The sequence below is a fragment of the Diceros bicornis genome, chromosome 2 (genome assembly GCF_020826845.1).
Source record: "Diceros bicornis minor isolate mBicDic1 chromosome 2, mDicBic1.mat.cur, whole genome shotgun sequence".
NCBI lineage: Eukaryota > Metazoa > Chordata > Mammalia > Perissodactyla > Rhinocerotidae > Diceros > Diceros bicornis.
The window spans coordinates 18,089,548-18,112,495 of NC_080741.1; the positions used below are offsets into that span (position 1 = coordinate 18,089,548).

Below are 22,948 nucleotides of genomic sequence, written 5' to 3' on the forward strand. Positions count from 1 at the left end.
TTCTGGAGCAGCGGGAAAAAATGGGAGCAGCGTTCAGAGCACCCTCCCTGGTGTAGGGCCTCACTGCCCGTAAGAACCATCCCAGCTCTGGGCCTGCAGGAGCATCAGAAGCCCAGGGGCACAGAAGAAGGCCTGAGGCTCAAGGGGTTTGTGCAGTTTGGAAAGTCAGGGATCCTTCATTTTTCAGGACAGCACCCTCTTACCTTAACCATTGTAGGGCCTAACTTCAAAAATGCTCCAACTTTGGAGGATTTAACCCCCAATGACACAGACCCTGTGAGGCAACTTGTGCCTGATGGAGATTCTAGGCCTGAGGCCTGCAGTGGAAGGCAGGGAGGTGGTGGCGGTGGGAGAGGACTTGGGGGAGAAAACAGGGGGTGGGGGGCAGGGAGAGGGCAGAGAAGGGCATGGAGAGTAGGTCATGGGGGCTGCAGAAGGACAAGAGTCAGGCCCCCAGCTTGACTGTCAGAACTGAAGCAGCAGAACTTCCATCCCAATGTCCAAGCTCTTCCTGTGAATTTGCTTCCTGCTCCAGATTCTGGTGGGCTTCCTGTTCCCCATAACCTGTTGAAGGACGTGTCCAGGGGAGGCTGGAAAGGAGAATTTCACAACTAACAGAGTCTTGCTTTGATGTTGCCTCCTGGGTCCTGGAGCCCCTCCTCTACCAATTTACCATTTGGGAAACAAAGGGACCATTCCCTTCCCAGCTCCATGGGAGAGGGCTGCTAGGGTCCAGCTCAGAATTTGCCTTTATTTTCCTGTAGGTTGCAGTGGGACATAGCTGCAGGGCCAGACTGAGGCCATATCACAGGCACAGACCCAGGCCTGAGCCCACGCCCGGGCTAAAGAGGGACGAGGGTGTGGGTGCCTGGATCCTTGCTAAGCCCTTTACACACCTATGATGCAGCCACACCCCTGGGAGCTGCACTCTCCAGAGCAAAGGCATCAAACCTGGCTTGCTGTGAGAACTGGGTCACCCCTGCATCTTTCCTGGGCAGGATTCCAGACCCAGCCAGCCACACTGTCATCTGGGAAGAATCATTACCTGCAGGGGGAGGGGGATAAGGAAGAGGGGGACAAGGTGGGTGGAGAGGGACAAAGCTGGGAGGCAGAAAGCCCTGGCTTACTAGATAAGCCTCTCTTCCCCTGCAGTAAGTGAAGAAGATGTGCGTGCTAGCAGGCTGGCCAGCCCGGTGCCCAACTGTGCACACTTGCCTCCCGCACATCGGAGCTCTGGTGACCCTCTCCCCCAACCACCCTGCAGAGCCAGCTGTGGCCGCCAGCTCAGGAGGGCTCCACCGAGGCCCCTGGCCCTGCCCAGCCTGGGAGGCCCTACTCCCCATCCTTCCTACGGAGAGGAAGGGAAAAGAAGAAGGAGAAAAGAAGTGTGTGTAAATTTCCTATCTGGGCTTTGGGACCCCTCTCCTCCTTCTGTTGCCCCGGGGACACAGAGGTGAGCAGTCACAAGGTCCCTTTTAGGTCTGCAGCAGGCTTGCCCACTCCATGATGTGCCTCCTTGACTCTAGCTGCCTTGAGCCAGCCCCTTTCTGCAAGCATCTCAAGAATGCTTGTCAAGTATTTTGTCAGGTGTCTCCCCAAATGCCCCTGAAGCACAGGACTGACCTTTCCCCTGATTTTGCAACCCCAGAGTGCACATGCCCACAGCCACTCTCACATCTCCACCAAGTGTTTCCATGAAGAATGCTGTCCGCAAGGTAGGGCCACCTGGGATCTCTTCTCCCTTCCTTTTCATTTCTAAAATTCCTACCCAGGCTATCTAGTTGGGAGGAGTTTCTCTTTGTGAGGTGGTCCTTGGATGGCCAAACATCCCTTAGCTTGGCACAAATGATTTATTTTCTCATTAGTCTGGGAGCTGGTCACTATTTGAAATGCAGTATTTGGCTACCAAGTAAATCACACACACATACACAGATTTTTGGGGAGGGCTTTATTAAAAATTAACAATGTCTCTGGCTAGTAAACAGCTCTTTGAACTTACAAAGTTTTCTTGTCCCTGGTCCCCTCCAGCAGATCTGGGAATTGCAAACTCCATGGTGAGGAGAGGAGGAGAGGATCCAGTCGGGGTGAAAGGCAGCCCTGACTCTCCCAGTGGACAGGGGCCTGAGCCCAGCACGTGGAGGTGTTTCGAGTCCCAGTGTGGTCACTGCTCAGGAATGGTACACAGAGTTGGGAGGCCGGGAGCAGGTGGGGAGGGTGTGTCAGAGCAGGCTTCCTGAAGAAGGGGTTTCCAGCAGCGCACATGGACCAGCCTAGTGGGAAGGTGGGAGAGGAAGGGTCCTAGGGGCAGAGGAGAGAATTCCATCCAGAGGAGGAACAGTAGGAGCAACTGAAGTGGACATGAGAGGGCCCCTGGCTGGTGGGAATGTAGGGCGCAATGAAGAAGAGGTTGGAACAGAGAGGGAGCAGATGGAGAGAGAAGGGCTCCCAGAGTCTGTCTTGTTCATCTAGGAAGCCTGCATTCTGGTGGCCACGGAAGAGCTTTGAGAATGAGAAACTGAGCAGCCCAGCGGTTACCTGGCTTCATCACTTACTCTCTGTGTGACCCTGGGCAAGCTCCTTCACTTCTCTGAGCCTTGGTTTCCTCGTTTATAACAGGGATGATAACAGAACTCCCCGGGAGGATGACTGGGAGGGCTGAATGGGATGGTTAGGCGCCGGGGGTGGTGGCACACCGAGCGCTCTGCGTCAAGGGTGCCAATTACTACCTTCTTCGGGAAGAGTTGGACAGAGCGCCTGGCAGCCGGTGATTCAGTTGGTTAGGTGGATCAAATTAACCAGAAGATTTTTCAACCCAGATTCTCATTTCCTGTGGAGACAGGTCCTAAAAGAGCTGGCGAAGGTGTTTGTAAACAATAAAAGTGTAATTCAAAGGTGCCGCTGGCGGTGAAAGCAGCGGGGGTTAGGGAAGAGGCTCGGTGCTGGAAGCAGAATCATCTCTTCTCCGGGGGCACGGTCCAAGACGGGCAGATTTGGACATCCTTGCAGTCCTCTGTCCCTCTGTACAGACACACACACCCCGAGCCCCCCACCCCGCCCCCTCCCCCTGCAACACCCAGAGTCCCGCAGAGACACGCAATGTACATCCCTCGGTGTAGTCCCGCCGATAGGGATGAAGCGGAGAGAGGAAGGCAGGGACGGGGGTGGGGGCGGTAACGGGCCGAGTTGGATTAATTCGTCCCCAGCAGCTCCAAAGGCAAAGCGTGGGGAGGGCTGGGGGTGGAGGCTGCCGAGGAGGGGCGCAGCCCATCCTGGAGGGCCCTGGGGACCCCAGGAACCGAGCTCAGGGGCCGGCCCGGCGCCCGGCTCGCAGCACCGCCTCCCCGGAGGAAGGCGGAGGCCGGGAAGGGGGAGCGGGAGGAGGCAGAGGGCGGAGAAGGGCGGCGCGCTGAGAGGTTATTTGTGGTTCGCTTTGATCCCGAGGGGGAACCTGAAACTCTCACATTCCTGGCATAGCAGCCGCCTCCAGCGCGGGCCGATCCTGGGGCTGCGCGCTGGAGCCCGGGCGGCCAGAGCGTCGGCGCCACCGCCGAGTGCACACCTCTGCCTGTGAGGAGAGCCAAGCCGAGCCGGGCCGGGTCGTCGGGTCTGACTGCGCCGAGCACCCGCGGGCCGCAGCGGTAAGGAAGGCCGCTCGGCGCTTCGGGGAGCGCGCGGGGCCAGCAGAGACGCGCCCCAGCCGAAGCCCGAGCCCCGGCGCAGCCCGGCCTTTTCCGGGAGCGGGAACCGGGCGGACCGAGCGTCCTCTGGGCGCAGTGCTCCCTTTCCAGGCAGCTGCAAAGCCAGGCAAGGGGCGCTCGGTCCGGGGGCGCCACGCCGTGCCCCTGGGGAGTCTTTCGGAGGCGAGCGGGTCCCCTGGGGCTGGAGGAGGGGGCAACCTCTGGGGAGATCGGGGTCGTGTTTTAGGTCGCGGGTCGGGGAGAGGGGCGCGGAACTGGGCGGGAGTCGCCGCTTCGAGTTCAAGTTGCAGGGCCCTGGGAGCTGATTTGGTTAGGTGGGGTTACAGGTGTCTTTGCCCCCAACTAGCCCAAGAATTCCTCTTTGTCTTCCCTGGAAAATCCTCTCTGGAGCCACGAACTGGCTCTCACTTAGAAAGAATGCAGCCTGCCGTCCAGCCCGGTGACGTCAGCGCTGGAGCATTTGGAAAACAAAGAGGGCTCGGGTGGGAGGGAGAGAGGCGGACCCACGACTCTTAAAGACCTCTCTGGGCCACGGGCTCCCCTCGCCCGCTCGCTCCAGCGCACCGGCGGCCACCGGGTGCTCGTGGTCGGCCGAGAGTCCGGGTAGGCGGGATCCCTGGCTGGGGTGCGATCTGACTTAGAGCCCTCGCTTTGGTTCCTTAGGCAAGCATGAGCCCAGGCAAAGGCCGCAGATGCGTGCTTGCTTAGAATGGGGGGTTTCAGGGAGCGGAGCGCGCTAGCGTAGTAGAGGTGCACGGCCCGGGTCGGGTCGCAGGTTTTAGTAATGGCTCAGCTGAAAGGATGTGCATCTGAGGGGCTTGACGGGCACAAATCTCGGGAAGAGAGGCCAGAGGAGTGTTCCCTGCTCCCAGGCACGCTGTTGGGGGGAGGGGGCCTGGAATCTGCCCGGAAAGGCTTGCATTCTCCGTCCTCCTCAGCGGGTGATTAACCTAGGAAATGCCCCACGGAGGAAACTCTAGGGCTAATTTATTCCTGTTTTGCCTCTGGTAACTCTAGAGTCTTGCATCTTCACTCCTTGTGTGTGGGGGGCATGTCTGGGTGCCAGGAAGGATGGGTACAGAGATGCCCTCCAGACTCATCTCCCTCTCCCCAGTTCTGGGCGGCTAGGAGGGGGAGTGGATTGGGAATGGCTGCTCTGCCGACCTGCCAAGCCCTAACTGGAGCAGGGCACTGGGACTAGTTTTGTGGCAGAGGAGGGGCCACATTTCTCCCACTGCTCTCCTCCCATACACACAAGACTTGTGTAAGTGTGGGGTTTTTTTCATTTTCCTTGAATCCCAATTTGGAGGTTTGTGTTGGAGGAGGCTGTGGAAAGGAAGCCGGGTGAGGCAGGCAGCCTTCCAGGCCATGAGCCACTGGGAGCCCAAGCTCAGAAGGGAACACCTACCTCAGGAGAGATTATCTCCCTACACTTTAGACTCCCAGCTCCCAGCCCGAGGTCCCTGCAACCCAGAACCTCCCCCTTCCCACCTTACTCCTCCAGCTGGCTGAGGTGGGTGTGACTGATGTGAAGATGCTGGGTGCCCATCCCCTGTGTGCCTAGAGGACCACTGAGGGCTTTTCCAAGTAGCAAGTGTGTGTGTGGCTGGGGGTGGTAATCATGAAATCAAAGACATCGTGCCATCCTTTGTTTTTCCTGGAGCACCCATGCAGTTACTGTCAGCACACAGACTGTGTGACTGACCCACAAACCTTGATGGGGGGCACATTTTTGCCTCATCTCACAAAACCGTCGTCCTATTGTTGCCTCCCTTCTTTCATCCGTTATTCACCAGACCAGAGGCATTTTCTCCTTCTTCCTGTTCACCTTGCAGAGTGACTGCCAAGGTCATTGCATGACAGGGAGGGCTCAGCAGGGTAAAGGGTGGGGAGTTAGCTGTGCCAAGGCTGGGGCTCAGGCACGCTTCATCCCAGAGGGTCCTGGGGGCTTTTTGCCTAGGAATTCTACTGGGCTGGACTCATTCTTTATCACCTGCCAATAAACTGGGACCCTGTCCACCCCTGGACTAGACAGCTCAGTGGTTAGATCTAAACTAGGCCTGCCCTGGACTCTCTCATCAGGCTCTTTGATGGGAAGCTGACTGTAGGAGGCTCTGGTTCCTGGTTGATTACCCTCTAGGTTACTGGTGTCTTTCCCCAGCATAGTAAGTCTCCATAAGTGTGATTATAATGGCAGACAGATTTGCAGTGCACCAGGAGATAGACAGCATTGCCTCTTTTAATTCTTAACTCCATGAGGCAAGCTTTATTCTTTCCATTTTTCTGATGGAGAAACTGAGGCTCAGAGGTTAGGTAACTTGCCTTATCAGCAGGTGGCAGCATTGGCAGTTGAACCCAGTCCTGTGTGACCCTCCGTAGGATTGCTCTTTACCATTATGCTTGGGACGGGACTGTAATGGAAGGTGCCCGCCTTCCCATGTGCTCCCACTGATTGCTCTTCTTTCTCTCCTCTCAGGTGCTCTGGGGCCAGGTGCCACTGGCCTCTGTCCAGGTGGGTGTGTGCAAGCCAAGGAAGCATGAGGACACTGGAAGACTCCTCCGGGACAGTCCTGCACCGCCTCATCCAGGAGCAGCTGCGCTATGGCAACCTGACTGAGACACGCACACTGCTGGCCATCCAGCAGCAGGCCCTGCGGGGTGGGGCCGGGGCTGGGGGCACAGGGAGCCCCCAGGCCTCCCTGGAGATCTTGGCACCCGAGGACAGTCAGGGGCTGCAGCAGGCCACAAGGCAGGAGCCCCAGGGCCAGGAACACCAGGGCAGTGAGGCCCACCTGGCAGAGAACACCCTCTACCGGCTGTGCCCACAGCCCAGCAAGGGCGAGGAGCTGCCCACCTATGAGGAGGCCAAAGCCCACTCGCAGTACTATGCAGCCCAGCAGGCAGGGCCCCGGCCACAGGTTGGGGACCGGGATCCCCGAGGGGCCCCGGGAGGCAGTCGGAGGCAGGATGACGCTCTGCGGGAGCTGAGGCATGGGCACGTGCGGTCCCTGAGTGAACGGCTCCTGCAGCTGTCCCTGGAGAGGAACGGCGCCCGGGCCCCCAGCCACATGAGCTCCTCCCACAGCTTCCCACAGCTGGCCCGCAACCAGCAGGGACCCCCACCCAGGGGCCCCCCTGCCGAGGGCCCGGAGCCCCGTGGACCTCCGCCTCAATACCCACACGTTGTGCTAGCTCACGAGACCACCACCGCTGTCACGGAGCCGCGGTACCGCGCCCGCGGCAGCTCGCACTTCCAGCATGCTGAAGTCAGGTACCTGCCCGTCTTGGTCTTTCAAGCTCTTGATTTTCTTCCCGTGCAGTTCTCCCAGGGTGGAGAGCCTCCGGGACGGCACCTTGCGTCAGGGCTGGCAAGAGCCCCACCTCACCCCTCCCAGCCCAGAGGAAGGCTTCCTGAAAGGGGGTAGCTGATGCCTGGAGGAGAGAGGGACTTAGCCAAGGTCACCTGAGAACTTAGTGGCATCCCTTGCTTTAATTCAGAGATGGACACCATTGGCTGAATAGCTGTAGCAGTCAAGTAACTAGGGTTCTCAGGGGATGTGAATTACAGCAGGGGGCTACAGGTTAGATTTCAGAAAGAAATTCCTAAAGACAAGGGTTGGGAATCAGTGCCAAACTGTTTCCAGGTTAAGTGAGAACAGGTGGGGCCTCCTTTGCTGGAGATTTTTACGAAGAAGTGGACAGTTTGCTTTCTGTGATTATTGGGAGGCATTCCTCATAGAGACCTCTCCCCATCCTACATCGAGTAGGAGCTGTCCCATCTCTACTGTTCATTTCCTTTTTTGCTGTTCCATGTGCTCCATGTGGCTGACCTGTAGTGGGAGAGGATTCTGGGTCCAGGCGAGCCCCTTTCTGTAGAAGCTCAAGAGAGGCTGCGGGGGGGCACTGAGTTTGATTCTGAGTGTGAAGGGAAGCCATTAGAGTATGCCTGGCTTACCTTTTTAAAAAGGTCCCTCTGGCTGCATGTTAGAGAATGGATTCCAAGGGGCCAGAGTGGAAGCAGGGAGACCAGGGAGAGGCAGGAAGCCCAGCGAGTTTGCAGAAACATGGGTTCCTAGAAATGAGGCTCTCACTTGGCCCAGCACCTTCTCCCGAGAAGCTGACACACCCATCATTTCACACACCCTGCATCTCCCCCAACGGGGGTCCAGGAAACCCCGCCAGAGGGGCCTGAGGATTTGCAGACTCCCTTCCTCTGGTGGCTCAGGGTCAAAGTCTGGTTCTCTGCATGCCTGCTTAGTCGTCATGTAGTCACCCACTTTCCCACCGTTTGGCCTTTCCTGGGAAAGATGCCTTTCCTTGCTCTCGAGAAATAAGTGACGCGGCCACGTTGGAATGGAGGAACAGGAGCGTGGAGCCCTGTGGGTTTTCTCCAACCTCCACCTCCCGGGCCCCCCACCGTATCTCCCTTCTCAGGGCGCAGTCGGGGAGAGTTTCGGAAGCTGAGTCGTGGTTTCTTCTTTTGGACCACCCTTATTGAACCCTGTCAGGAAAAGATAATATCGCGGAAAGGAAGTAGACTGATTGCAGGAGAACAAAAAAGCGAGGGGGGAGGGGAGGACACGGGGAAGGGAGAACAAGTGTGAAGGGAAAGGAGACTATTCTTTCTGGGAGCTAAGTCATCCCCAAAGAATGCCAGTTGTGTCTGCCTGGCCCAGGGCAAGGGGGAGTGAGTCCGTGCAGCAGCCCCCAGAATGCCACATTTAGCAGTGCAGGGAGTTCGGACATTCCAGTGGGGACCTGCTGCTTGGCTCTCACTAGAAGCTCCACCGGAGGCAGTAAGAGAAGTCCATCTGCCCATCCTCTCCTTTAGGCTGATCAGATGAGGACTGTTTGCTGGGACCTGGGGCCCGGGACTTTTCTTTTGGCCTAGGGTCCTAAGAAGAGCAAGGGAGGGAGCCTAGGCTGGAGGGGGAGGGACAAGGAGGAGAATGGGCCTGAGTGCTGAGGTGATGGACCCCGAAGTGGAATTAAATTTTTGTGGGGCTTCTGGGACTTGGAAAATTCCTGGGGAAACTGAGGCAGTCTTTTCTTTAACACTTGGAGTCACAAGGCCCCAGAAAGGCTCTGTGACCCTCCCCCATGCCTCTTGCTCTTTGTTCCCGCCCTCGACACGGGGCCCTTAGGGTGATGTTACACCAGTGCTAGAGGCCAGTAGAACATTGTCCCTAAATTCAGGCTATTGCAGTAGTCCAGAGGTGGCCCCTATACCCCAGAAAATCCAGTGTTTGGGTCTATTTCCTCCATAAACAGAGAGTAACCTGCGGTTGCCACTGGGTGAGGTAGAGGATGGGCCGCCATTATGGTGGCGCCAGCTGTGGGCCCATCACTCTGCCAGGCCTCGTGTGGCCCTGGAGTCCCCTTGAGGCTGGAGACGCTGACCCTCAGGATTTAGCAGAGACATGCCGGCACCCTGGGGATTTGAAGGCCTATTGTGTCAGACTCTGGAGCTCAGACTCTTACCCTGACATCTGTCTCGCTGCTCTAACCTTAGCCATAGTCTTCTGAAAATGTTTCTGCAAGGGGTGACGGGACCCGAAATAGGAGGGAGAAAATGTGAGTGTGCTGCACGGGCAGGTGCTACTGTAAGGCCTGAAATGGGCGGCTTGGAACAGACACGGGAGTAGCTGCTGGAGCCCAGCCACCAGGTGGCTCAAAAGCCTGGAAGGCTCGGTGCCCAGTCATGATTGACGTGGCCTGCAGACCCAAAAAGAACCTTCTGTTGATTAGAAGAGTCAAGTGCACATTTTTTAAGATGCCTTATTTAAGCACTGGTTGCTTAAGGTCCAGGACTGCTCAGGCTGATCCCTAAGGCCTTGGCCACAGTGAGGCTGGGCATGACACAAGCGTCCCGATGTTAATCCCCTCCAGCCCAGCCTCCTAGCCCTTGAGGGTCTTGGGCAGACACCATGTGGAAAAGGCCTTCCCCACTGGTTGCTGCCTAACGCTGAGGGGAGGCGGAGTCGACTTGTCTTCCCAGTATGCCCAGGAGGGCTGCTCTGGGGTGGGAGCCACAAGGGTCTGTGCCGTCTCTGAGCACCGTCTCTTCTGTCCCCAGGATCCTGCAGGCCCAGGTGCCTCCTGTGTTCCTCCAGCAGCAGCAGCAGTACCAGTACCTGCAGCAGCCCCAGGAGCACCCCCCGGCCCCACACCCAGCTGCTCTTGGCCGCGGCCCCCTAGGCTCCCTCGGTCCACCTGGGGTGGAGGGGCCAGCAAGCACCCAGGCCTCCTTGGCCAGTGCCCACCTGGCCCAGATGGAGACTGTGCTGAGGGAGAATGCTAGGCTGCAGAGGGAGCTGGAGAGCTTGACGGAGAAGGCTGGTCGCATCGAGAAGGTAGGCCCTCCTGGGCCTCAGAGGGAGAGGGGGAGGAAGGGACCCCGAGGGGCTGACTGGGGAGTGGACAGTCGAAGCAGAGGCAGAGGAGTCTGAAAGCTTGTCTGGCTGGGCTTCTCACCCATCCCTCTGCCCCCCACTCCTCATCCCTCATCCGCCCTCCCTCACTGACTCCAGGCAGCTGAGGAGCAGCCCGAGGCCGGCAGAGCAGGTCTGGAGCATGAGCAGTTGCTGGCCAGGGGTGATTAGAAAGAGCCCATTCACCAGCTCCCTGCACACTCGCACCCTGCCCCTGCACACACCCCCTCCCGCAGACACCTCCCACAGAGAACCCTTTGTGTTCCCCACACAACAGCAAGTCTGTTCTAGGCCAGCCCTGGCCAAAGAGAAAGCCCCTCCTCTTGGAAAAAACGAGTGACTTATTGGAATCACAGGCCAGCTAGGAGCACGTGCGGAACCTGCCAGCAGCCAAGTGGGAGGGGCAGCCGGGGCCAGGCTGGCCCTCTGCGGTGGATGGCGATGGCCAAAGGAGCAAATACTCCAGGCAGAGGCTGGTGGAGGTTAGGGGGTGGAGCTTGGGAGAGGGGGTGAGCTTGAAGGTTTACCAGCTATGTGTTCAGCTTTAGAAGGTGGCCTCGGCCTCCCCTGGCTGTCCTGTGGCATCCAAGATAGGTCAAACCCCCAGAACATGGATGGAGTCCTTTTGTGCCCACCCTTGGCCTTCTGTGTTTAGATTTCTCAGCAGAAGCCAGACAAAAGTAAAATGCTTCTTTCTGGGTTTTGGCACAGGAAAGCTGTGTTCAGTCACCCTGGACGCAGGCACTTCCAGAGCACCTGACCCTGGGCTCACTCAGCATCTGGACCTGGGGACAGTTGACAGGAAGCTTGCTGGCTGGTTCCAGCAGTCTAGTCCACCTCCGGAGGCTAGAAGCTTCTGACCCTTCCAGAGAGTCGCCTGGATTTTTTGCTCTCACTTTTTATCCTCCCCTCTCTCACCTTTTCTGATGGAGAGGAGCAGATCAGCCTGGGCCGGTGGAGGGGGCTTTGATGCCACACACCCCTGGGAGCTCTCCCCTCCAGCTCTGTTCTCTGCCTCTTGCAGTTGGAAAGTGAAATCCAGCGGCTCTCTGAGGCCCATGAGAGCCTGACGAGAGCCTCTTCCAAGCGGGAGGCCCTGGAGAAGACCATGCGGAACAAGATGGACAGTGAAATGAGGAGGTTGCAGGACTTCAACCGGGATCTTAGAGGTGAGAACAGGTCACCCAGGTGTCTGCAGAGCGTGTCTGTGGAGCACTCGATCCCTCGGGTCTGGAGGAAAATTCAGAATCTCTGTCCTCTGCAAAAATAAGTGTAAATTGACTCAAAGGGGGCCACCCTGATAGAGAGATGCTCGTCCCTGTGTTCTCAACCTTGGAGCCCCTCACAGAGCATTCACCTGTGTGGCCCAGGGTGCACCCTCCTCATGAGGCCCTGAGCTGACCTGGGGGCTTCCTTGTGTGCCCATCCCCAGCGTGGAGAATGCAGCCCCACAGATAGGACCCCAGGGGACACCTGGGCAGGCAGCTTCACCTGGTACTCAAACATCTTTCCTTCATTTGAAACAGAGAGATTGGAATCTGCAAATCGCCGCCTGGCAAGCAAGACGCAGGAGGCCCAGGCAGGCAGCCAGGACATGGTGGCCAAGCTGCTTGCTCAGAGTAAGTAGGGGTCCCACTCAGAAGCGTGGCCAGAGGTGTGGGTGGTGGCCCATGGCAGCCCCGCTGGCCAGGGAGGATTGGCCCTCCGCCATGTCAAAGCAGTTCTTTGAGCCCAGGTTACTGATTGCCTACTCTGTGCCCAGCACTGGACTGGACTCGGGAGGAGGGGTGGCTTCCGAAGAACAAGATCTGGTTCTATACTTATTGGGGAGATCAGTGGATGCATGAGGGACAGCTGGCGAGCAGTGCGTTGCGGAGCTGTGGTGCTGACCATCAGGGCAGTGTCCTTTGGAAGCAGAGGTGCAGTGGGCAGTGGAGGAGGCAGGATAACCCTGGAGACAGGTGGGATGAAAGAGAAGGAAGAGTCTGAGTTTCCCACGTGTTCCAGGCCACAGAAAGGTTGGGGGTGCCCAATGGGAATGTGAGAAGCTGGGGAGCATGGCGGAGCTGAGCCGTAACAAGACGGCCAAGTGGGCACCTGCAGACAGCCGGAAATGGGTTCCTGGAGCTTCACCGGCAGGTGCAGTCTGAAGAAGGGGTGTGGGAGGCTTCTCTACAGGGGTTGGTGGAAGCCTCCTTGGAGAGGGGATGAGGTCGTTATTGGCTGGTGCATTCAGTCATGCATTTGTTCATCAGCAGAACTGTGCTAAGCACCTGGCAGATGTTGAGCAGAAGGTGGGAGCAGGCCCAGGAGGGTACCATGGGGGGAGGTTAGGAGAGAGGGGTGAGCTTGAGGAAGGAGCAGGGTCATCTAAACACAAGATTCAAGGGAACAGGGGTGGCCCTAGCCCTGGAGACGAGTGACTAGGAGGTCCCCAGAGAGAGAGGTGCTGTGGGGATGGCAGGGCTGGAGAGCTGGCCACAGGTGAAGAAGCAGCTGGATGGCTCAAGTGGAGGCGCATGAAGTGGAGGCGCATGGAGCGGAGGGGGGTGGGGAGGCAGGGACAAAGGAAGCCCTGAGTGCAGCAGCAGGAAGAAGCTGTAGCAATCAGAAGAGACAAAGAGAGGCAGGTATTTATTGAGCTCCTACAGTATACTCCTACCAGGTGCTATATAGGAGCATATTTGGGGTGTCTGCAGAGAAGTGGAATGGAGGTGGCTGGTGTCTGGGTGAGGGTGTCCTTGAGGAAGAAGGAGTCAAGGAACCATCAGGAAACCTGCTGTGGGTGGCAGGTATAGGAGGGGGTGTCCAGAAGTGGAGGAGCAGCTTGAGGACTGAGCTTTGGCTGGCAGCACCTCCATTCTCAAGAAGGGCTCAGAGCCCTGGACAGGGCCGCCCAGGGCAGGGAATGGGGGAACACAGCACTGAAGGAAGGGGGTGGGCAGGAGGTAGGCTAGACTGTACTGCCTGGGGGGCAAGGTGGCAATGAGTTAGGGTCTCTGGGTGGGAGGTGATGGTGGTGAGGGAGAAAGGGGACGGGGCAGCCCTTGAGAGTCTGGAGAGGACGAGTTGCTGGGAGGAGGCAGAATGCCGGTGTCCTGTAGGAAAGGGACGACTTCTGGGGCATGGCTCTGCCAAAGAAAGGAAGTCACTGGGCGGGTTTCTGGGAGCCGGCGGAGGAGGGGCGAGGTGGGGAGGCCGGCCTGGAGGCGTTTCCGCTCCCCGGGGAGCCAGCGCCAGGCTGTTCTTGGCTCCTCGCTGGAGCCATTAATCTCTCAGCCGCGGGTGACCTGGATGCCTGGCATTCCAAAGCCTCCGGGCTGTTCCGCTCCCGGCCCGCCCCCCGCAGCTCCCTGCCGCGCGCGTGGCCCTGCGCCCTGGCCGCCGGCCGCTCGGGGCGGAGAGAGGGAGCACAAAGGGCCGTGCCTGTGGGGGCCTGGCTTGCTCAAGGCGAAGGGCGCATCCCCCTGCTCCCTCCGCAGCTCCCCGCGCTGCCTACAGCCGCCCACAGCCGCCCTCTGCCCCCTCCCCTGTCTCCCGGCTCCTCTCCCACCCGGACAGGAGCTCCCCTCCCCAGCAGCCCCAAGTTTTATCCTGTGACTGGGATAGCCAAGGCCTGAGGCCTCCCAGCCCTCGCCGGGCGTAGTGCAAGGCTGCAGGAAGCTGCTGGTAGCAGAAGGCTGGAAGCGGGCCCCTCCACAAGGCCTAAGGAGACCCAAGCAGGAATTCCTTGCTCCTTAATAGCCTGGGGAAAACAGAATGCTCAGGGAGGATGTCTCTGGTTGCCCTCCCTTTTTCCGGGGTCAGCCAGCACTAGCAGGGAAGAGATCATTACTACCAGTGCCTGGACTTTTCCTAGTAGGCAGGCCAGATGGACCAGCTCTGGCTGCCCTCTCTGGGGATCTGGCCTGGAGTCCTGTCCCCCTTGGGCAGTTTCCTCTCACCTGAGCCTCTGTTTCTGGGGCTGTAAGATGGGACCATCAGCAAAGACTGGGGTGAGATGCAGGCCCTGCAAACTGTAAGCTGAAGGGCTCTGTGAAGCCAAGGAGGAGGTCATTGTCTCTAGGTCCAAACCCCCAGTGTGTCCTCCCTGCTTGCCCCCTCCTCCCCTCTCACTGGATGTGAAGCTGGTGCAGGAGGAGCGGCTTAATTTCAGTATTGTTGAGCTTCCCCATCTTTTCCCTCCACGCCAAAGGATGAGGCCAGCCTGGGCCCAGCATTCCAAAATCCAGAGTGAGCCAGAGCTGACCTGAGCCGCCTGTGTCCTCCCTCTCCTGCCTCCGGGTCCTGAGTCAATGAATCCTCCTTTCTGCCTGCTGGGTCCCAAGCCTTGACTCTTCTCTTCCAGAACTTGCACTGTCCTATACAATAGGTATTTAGGCACACGTGGCCCAAAGATTAAAATTAAATAAAATGAAAAATTCGGTCCCTTCCTTGCACTAGCCACATTTCAAGTGCTCACTAGCCATGCGTGCCTAGTGGCTACTGCACAGGTCGGCACAGTAGAGAACAATTCCATCACAGCAGAAGATTCCAGTGTGCTGTGATAGTGCTGTTCCAGGGACAGTGCCTTTGAGTTCATCAGGCAGGCCCCACAGCCCCGTCCCCTTCTGCCCTCCAGCCAGACAGGCAGCCGACGCACTTCTGGGGGCCAGCCTGGGAGTCCCAAGGGGCAGGCGCATGGGAGGCGAATTTAAGCCTAGAGCATCAACTAGTAGACTCAGTGGTCTGGCTCAGGCCTCTCCAGGCCTGGCTGTATGGAGAGGGTCTCTGAGCAGAGTTCTCCTGGACAGGTAACAAGATAATTTAAAAGTCAGGGTGGCTGGAACCTCAAATGCAAATCTTTGGACCATTGTCATTTTCATTGTGCGGTGAAGTTTGCGTTTCTTTATGAGCCGGTTGCCCATGTCTCAGTGGTCTCCCCAGACCATGGAAGGAAACATGGTGCTCAACTGGGGGCCCTGGTTCCTCAGAATGAGCCCTGGAGCCCACTTTGGGAGGTCTCTGGGTATGAGGGCCTCACACCACAGCTGGAAGCAGACTGGTCGTCTGGAGCCAGGCTGCCCTGGGTTCCCGTCCCGGCAGCACCATTCACCTCCTGTTTCCTCCCCTGTGAGTTGGGGGTCACAAATCCTCCCTCAAGGGGCTGGTACTGGAGGCTTCAATGGAATGAGATGTAAGTGCCTGGCTCGAGGTGCAGCAATGGTGGTTCTCTTCCATTCTTTCATTCTCCTACTAGGACAATAACCCCACATACGTCTCAGTCCGCCTGGGCCTCCGTTCTCACATTTGTAAAAGGGCATCACAGTTCCCCTCTGGCCAGTCTCTAGTGTCATCATGAGGCTCAAGGGAGATTGTGAACGTGGTTTGGAAATGGTGGCACCTGGCACAAGTGGACAGCATTTGGGGCTGTCCTGTGGCAGGTCCATGTCCTAGCAGAGAGGCAGCATAGCCCAGTTGTTACTGCAAGGACCCTGGAGTCAGGCGCTGCCGTTTCCTTGTGACTTCACCTGAGCCTGAGTTTCCTGGCCTACAGAATGGGGTTAAAGATGGTACCTGACTCCTCAGGTTGTTGAGAGGATAAGATGCAATCATGCTCATCCAGCGGTCAGCACAGAGCCCAGCACATGGTGGGCGCTCAGTGGGGCCAGCCAGGGTGGTCACTGTCACTGACCCAGCCTCGCTCTCTCCCTGCAGGCTACGAGCAGCAGCAGGAGCAGGAGAAGCTGGAGCGGGAGATGGCACTGCTGCGCGGCGCCATCGAGGACCAGCGGCGGCGCGCCGAGCTGCTGGAGCAGGCTCTGAGCAACGCACAGGGCCGGGCGGCGCGCGCCGAGGAGGAGCTGCGCAAGAAGCAGGCCTATGTGGAGAAGGTGGAGCGGCTGCAGCAGGCACTCGGGCAGCTGCAGGCCGCGTGCGAGAAGCGTGAGCAGCTGGAGCTACGTCTGCGGACGCGCCTGGAGCAGGAACTCAAAGCTCTGCGTGCACAGCAGGTGAGCTGGGAAGACCCCTGGAGGTGGCAGAGCTAGGGCAGCATTCCAGGAGGCCCCTTCTGAAGCCCCTGGGAGCCTCCTGGAAAGCAAGAGTGATCTCTGTTCCAGCCGTGCTACAGGCTTCTCCCAACCAGCAGTCTTAGCAGAGGCTCTGCCACTCGGCTGTGTGCCAGCCTTGGGGACTTAAGACTTGGGCTTCTGTCCTCAGCAGCAGCAGGGGTTGGCGCCTTGGTCTTCAGAAAAAGTAGGTCAGGAACCTTGATGTAGAAGCCTAGCCAGCTTTTATACATCTCCCCAAGATCAAGAGGGAAGATGGTCTTTATCGTCACTTTGGACTGTGTCAATAGCTCTGGTGTTTACAAACCAGACAGACTTCTCTCTCCACGCCCAGCCCTCCCCTTCCCACAGAGTGAGGCTCACCACACCTCCTGGTTTGCCCAGTTCTGCCTGATTTACAACTAACTGTCCCAGTGTAATTATTAAGAGCACCCCTTTCCCAGTTTGGAGGATAATTTGTATGGCCACCTATGCAAGGCAGACCCTTGGCCACAGGATTCAGGGCAGGGGTGTGGGGACCATGCCGCCTCCTTTGTCTCTGGGTGGGAGCAGGACCAGGGGAGTGTGCTGTGAATAGTTGAACAAGCACGTGCATAAGTGAGAGGCCTCGTGTGGAGGTGAGATGTGGCCGCCACACCCCATCCTCCGCCCTTGACCACAGTGCTCCTTGCTCTGTAGAGACAGGCAGGCACCCCCAGCAGTGGCAGTGGTGGGTCCCCGGAGCTCAGTGCCCTGCGGCTGTCAGAGCAACTGCGGGAGAAGGAGGAGCAGATCCTGGCGCTGGAGGCCGACATGACCAAGTGGGAGCAGAAGTATTTGGAGGAACGTGCCATGAGGCAGTTTGCCATGGATGCCGCTGCCACGGCCGCTGCCCAGCGCGACACCACTCTCATCCGACACTCCCCCCAGCCCTCGCCCAGCAGCAGCTTCAACGAGGGCCTGCTTGCCGGTGGCCACAGGCATCAGGAGATGGAAAGCAGGTGGGGCGTGGCAGGCCAGGGCACCTGAGGCAGGGGTGGGGGTGGCAATGTCTAGTCCCTCCATGTCCTTAATCGCTGGTGAACAGGCCCCTCTCCTCACACGGCTCAGCACTCCCTCCTGCTTGTGAGCTGACCCCGTGTGTTTGGCACACCAGGCATCATACACATGCTCTTTCCCAGAGAAACCAACTGAGTGCTTGGTCTGCCCAGGAGCCCCCATTGTAGGGTGCTGGATGCCATCCAAGGCTCTGGGCCTCTACCTGCTCCCCCACCCCTGTGTAAATCAGAGACTAAGGCTTTCCAACTGAGTCCTCACTGTGTACCACCCCAGAAGGAATGTGGACTAGGTCCTGGTTTGGGGGTAGCTAGTGTTTTCTCTCGAAAAACAATCTCAGAGGCCCCACAAGATTTCCACTTGACCATGTCTGACTCAAAAGCACAAACACATCAGCTGACCTCGTTTGATGGTCTGCAGCTCTGGGGTTGTGCCTTCCAGGATGAGGGATGTGCCATTGCTATCATCTGATGAATCCAGAACCCACCCATGATAACCTACCTTTGCTGGTGCAAGAAGGGCCCAGCGCCTCGTGCACTGGTAGTTTTCAGAGCACGAAATGTCGGAGCTGTGATGACATTTCTGAAGGGCCCCCCGCAGCCCCTGCTACAAGGGCAAGAGGGTCCAGCCCGGCTGTAGGAAGGGCTTTCCCTCCATCTTTTGCAAGGTGGGAAGGGTGGAGGCCGCTAGATCTCTGGGTCTGACGATGTGGGCGTGATTTGTCACACTCAGGTTAAAGGTACTCCATGCCCAGATCCTGGAGAAGGACGCAGTGATCAAGGTCCTTCAGCAGCGCTCCAGGAAAGACCCTGGCAAGGCCACCCAGGGCTCCCTCCGGCCTGCCAAGTCTGTGCCATCTATCTTTGCGGCTGCAACGGCAGGGACCCAGGGCTGGCAAGGGCTCTCCTGTAGTGAGCGCCAAGTGGATGCCCCTGCCAGGCTGGCTGCAGGTGAGAGGAGGCTGGTGGGTGGCATAGTTGGAGGGGTAGGTTGTTCTCAGCCTTCCTCTTGTCCAGGGAGCCAGCTTATATTCTGGCTCCAGTGACCCTGTAGCCCACAGCTGTCCCACTGCTGTGAAGAAGGCCGTAGCCGCCCATCTCCCTAAATTCTGTCACCCTCGGCCCCAGTCACTCTCCATCTAAGTAAAATAGAGCTTCCTGTGCAGATGCGCCTTCTAGGAGAGCCCCCTCCACTCCTCATTCTAAGCAGATGCCGTAGAAATTCTAGAGTCCCTGCTGGCTTTAAGATTTAATCTACAAAGAAGTGTTCTGCCACGTGAAATGTTCGGAAACCAATCCAACCTGAGAGTTATTCCTGTTTGGAAACAGGAGCATTTAATCTTAATTGAAGTTCTCGCAAACTGAGAGCAATATACCACTTTGAGCCCCCAGTAGGTACGGTTAACTTGGGGTGTTCTTCATGGAGGCTACATCTTGTGGGCGAGGCAATAACTGTCAGCCTCCTACCTTTCCAGCAGACAGGGCCACTGCGGAGGAGGCAGTGGCTGTGGCTCCCATCCCTGCCCATTCCAAACATGGGAGCAGAGATGGGAGCACCCAGACTGACGCCCCCCCGGACAGCGCCGCTGCCTGCCTGGGACTGGAGCCTGACAGCCTTCTGGGGTGCAGCAGTGGCCAGAGGACAACCTCGCTGGGTAAGTCCCCACTTCGCCTGGCTTCTGTGTGGGGCAGGGCTGAGGGCTGAACTGGAGCACCAGGCCCTTTCTTCCCAGACCCCTCCTGTTCGCTGCCCCCACTCCATGGGGAGACCTGCACAGTGCCGGCAGAGCAGGGAGTATGGCCCACATGAGCGTGAGCGCTGGTTGGGACCGTGAAAAGAGGAACTGAAAACCCTGGTTGCAGACAGATCCAAAGTTCAGAAAGAAAGCAACCACGTGGGAGGCACTTCATCTCCTCTTTCCTGGTCTTCCTTGCATATTTAATTGCCAACCTAAACATCTAAGATAATGGAGCTTGGCCGGTATCCTGATGGCACTCTCAAGTTAGAAGACTTTGTTGAAAAAGAGTCCGGGAAGGAGAAATTTGAGAAGATACCCTTTAATTTTTTTGCTCCCCTTTCATATTAGCCTGTGCTCACCATCTCAGAAAACCACAGGCATGAAAAGAATGTTGCAGCCTCCCTCTCTCAGGGCTCTCCACCCTCCTTCCAAGCCCTCCGACTGGTCAAAGTTATAAACAGATGCGTCTCCATGTTGGAGGTTGGTGGTCTGGGTGGAGAGCTCAGAGGGAGCAGAGCATTGTGCTTGGTTGGCCAACTTATGGGAACTGGGGTACCTGGGCCGCTGAGGTGGGGAAAGTTGGTGAAGAAAGATCCTATCTTAAAAATGTGCCAGGATCTAAAACATCCTAGAAATACTCACTGGCATGTGCCTGTGTTCTTTTCTCTTTCTAGACTCTGTGGCTACATCCAGAGTCCAGGACTTGTCGGACATGGTGGAGATACTGATCTGAAGGAGGTGGTGCCTGGGGGACTGGGAACCATTCCCTGCTCTCCTCTGCCCTGTGCCACTCTCGGCCATTCCAGTAGCCCCCTCCAACTGCTGCTTCTTCACTTTACCCAGCCGAGCACTCGTTCCCATTGACCATCTGGTCCCAGGAGCTTAGGAAGGATGCTGCAGGGGAGAGGGATGCCGTGAGAGCATCTGCACCCCAGAAGACCCTGCCTCTTAGCCCTACATTCCTCCTGGGCTGTGCAGAATGAGGATTCAACCTTTACCCGCTGCCCAAGTCTTGCTGCTGGGGTAGCAACTGAAAGCTCAGAAGAGAGCTCAGCCCCCTCTGCACCCCATGTTGGCACTCAGGCAGGGAGGGAGGGGATGAGTGAGTTTGGGGGCTGATTTCCAAGGATGGCTGCCCGTGGACACCAGGTGGGCTGGTTCAGTAATCAAGTTGGCCGTGGTGTTCCCCTCTAGCTAAGTGTGGTCCCAGCCAACCTCATCTGCTCCTCAGCTCCTCACTGCCTCCTTGGAATCACTAAGACTTGCATCCTTTGGGGATTGTTGAGGGTGTTAGTCCTGCAGAAGCCACAGCCTCACCCGCTCACTTGGAGTGGGTAGGGGCCATTTAAGTGGACTGGGGTACGCTGTGCAGTTTGTATATAATTCCCTTTCTGTGGAACAGAAGATTGAAGCATGCTGCTTCAGATTTGTCCCCTCATTCTGTGCCCCCATCCCTGCTGTCACGGTTCCTGTAACTTCTGACCAGCCTCCCAGTTATCTCCCCTACTCAAGTCCGTGAATTTTGATACTGGTTGATCCATGGGTGATTGGCTGTCTTTTCCTCCGTCTTGAGCCCCGTTTTAAATGCCCATGGGACCCCCATCACCAGCCTCTTGAGGTTTCTCCACAGCTCCTGTCCCTGGGACACCCTGTCAGTTTAGTTATGACCCCTGAGCCAGATGAAATGAGCCACCACACAGACATCTGCCATGGTGGGCTTCCCAGCACCGATTCTCGAAGGAAACTGGAGAAGTTGCCTTGTTCTCACCTGAGTCTTTGTTTTCACCTGGAAGGATTGCAAGAGGGAGCCATGCGGTGAAAACTAGTCAGTGAGCTACAAGATGTGACTCAAATAGCCCTCAGAAGGGAGCCCCCATCACACAATGGCGCCGGTGAGGCTGGCCCCTCAAGCGACCCGTGCCCAGCACCCTGAAGCAGGGCCAGCGCTTCAGAGTTAGAGTGAAGCGTCCACATGGCACCTGCCAGCAGCAGGGACTTTGACCTATGGTCTTAAAGAGTCCCCCAACTCAGCCCAGGAGCGATTGGTGGATTTTAGCCGTTTGTCTTGACTGTTTTTAGTTCTCTTTGAATCTATGTTTTTTCCTGTACGGTTTTTAGGTTCTGTATGTGTTGTTTTATTCCCATGGTTCCTCAAGTTTCCTTTTTAAACATTTGCATTTGCTGGACAATTGCATATTTTTTTAAATCCCCCTATCCCTCTTTAAAGCTGAAAAATACATTTGGTTCATGTGCATTGTTTACAAAGAAAAAAGAAAAAAAAAGAAAAAAAGGCAAAAAAATATTGTGAAAGGAAAAAAACAATTTAATATATTTTGGATTAATATTTGGGATTTCTTTTAAAGTATTTTTTGTGCTGTGAACGTTTTTCTGCCAAAGACCATGATGTGTGTCTGTATGTTTAAGTTATCGTAAATATTTAAAATGTAAACATGGCTGTTTTGTTATGCCACCCTGTACCAGGATTGCTGCCGCATTCCACTGGGTATAACAGTATTTTAATAAAAAAAAATAAATAATTAAAGGTGGTGTCTTTGCATAGGTGAGAGACAGCATTAGGGGGGAAAGGGAGTGAGGATTTTGGGGGGGCACCCATGTCATAGTGCCTGACCTCTCTCGGCATTGAACTGCTGTGGTCACTCACTCCACAATAGAGTGGGTGTCCAGAGGTGGCTTTATCCTTCCCGGCTCCCATCTTCCCTCCTTCCTCTCAGCCCAGCACAGGGAGTCCTTGTCTGGGACCATCCCAGGACCATGCCTGCCCTCTGCCTGGACACGGGCAGAGAGTGTCCATGTGTGTGGCACATTCTTGGGCACAGCCTCCCTGTCTTGCTGTGGCATCACTACCCTTGCCCCATGCCCAGAAAGCATGTTGTTCCAACCCGTAAAAGAGAAAACCATTCTCAATCTTAGGTGTTCCCGTATCAGAAACAAAGTACCTGCCTGTGCACAGGGGGTGGGCACACTGGGATTCCCAGTCAGGATGTGGCTGGCAGTCAGAGGCTGACCACGAGGCAGCAGGCAGCCAGACAGGCTGTGGGCACGTGATGGGAACGGTTACCCGCCATGGCTGTGGGTGAAGTGTGTTTAGGGCAGGTGTGGGGACTTAGCAGCCATGTCGATGTGTAACCAATAGGATCCTAGAGAACATGTCTTCCTGAGCCAGCCCACCTGCCCACAAGAAAATGGAGCCAAGCAAGTAGAATTGGGACCCTCTAAGGACTTTTTTTAGCAACTTTGCAAATGGTGATGGACCCTAGCAAATGGGGAGCTCTCCATGCAGGATTCCCCACCCAGCACAATGCAGATGCAACACCCCCACCCCCGTGGCCATACCTCCACCCCAGCCCTCTCCAGCTTGCCTCCCGCTACCTGGGCAGTATCAACTCCTCCCACCAGGGCCTGGATTGGAGTTTGCCATGGGGATAGGCTGCTCTCTTAAGATGCAGGCCTGGTCCCTGGAGGCAGCCTGAACGGCGGGCTTCTGCTCCCACCCCTCCTCCCCGGGGCCATACCAGCCCATGGCTACGTTTGCTAAGACGTGGTGCCCAAGCAAAATGGCAGGGCCTGGGGCAGGGGGTTCCAAAGAACAGTTTAACAATGAGTATCCTGTCCACCTCCACCTGCCCCCCGAAGAGCCCTTGGAGGGCAGCTCAGACCTGGGTGCAATAAGCCCTCACAGAAACGCCGTCCCATCCCCAGCACCTTTGGCCAGGGGCTCAGAGCACCTGTGCCTTCTGCAGGAGCTAGTCTGGCAAGAGTCACTTCCGTATTTTCTTGGCCCAGACCCGGGGGGTGGGATGAAGAAACCAATCCCCGTGTGCCCGGCGCGTGTACATACATGAGTATTTGTGTGTGTATCTGTGCACGTGTGCTTGAGCATGCATCACAGAGAAAGGTGCCCTCTCCAGCCACGTGGTCACCAGTGGGCCTGAGAAGATATTTATTCTCAGAAGAGGGGTCGAGTAGGCTTCTCAG

The 22,948-nt window shown here is 57.0% G+C and overlaps 1 protein-coding gene across 4 annotated transcripts; it reads left to right on the plus strand.

The window, feature by feature from the left end:
* Positions 1 to 3,495: 3,495 nt before the first annotated feature.
* On the plus strand, positions 3,496 to 21,520 carry AMOTL2 (angiomotin like 2). 4 transcript variants are annotated; one of them, XM_058552859.1, is made up of 10 exons: positions 3,496 to 3,638; positions 6,175 to 6,969; positions 9,775 to 10,051; positions 11,154 to 11,298; positions 11,656 to 11,748; positions 15,827 to 16,122; positions 16,858 to 17,159; positions 17,947 to 18,164; positions 18,689 to 18,868; positions 19,627 to 21,520. In XM_058552859.1, the coding sequence occupies exons 2-10, from the start codon at positions 6,236 to 6,238 to the stop codon at positions 19,683 to 19,685; spliced, it is 2,304 nt and encodes a 767-aa protein (XP_058408842.1). In that variant the 5' UTR covers positions 3,496 to 3,638; positions 6,175 to 6,235; the 3' UTR covers positions 19,686 to 21,520. The 4 variants fall into 4 exon arrangements, with proteins under 4 accessions (XP_058408842.1, XP_058408833.1, XP_058408814.1 ...); XM_058552850.1 differs by lacking the exon at positions 3,496 to 3,638 and adding an exon at positions 3,690 to 3,804; XM_058552831.1 differs by lacking the exon at positions 3,496 to 3,638 and adding an exon at positions 4,179 to 4,301.
* The last annotated feature ends 1,428 nt before the right edge of the window (positions 21,521 to 22,948 follow it).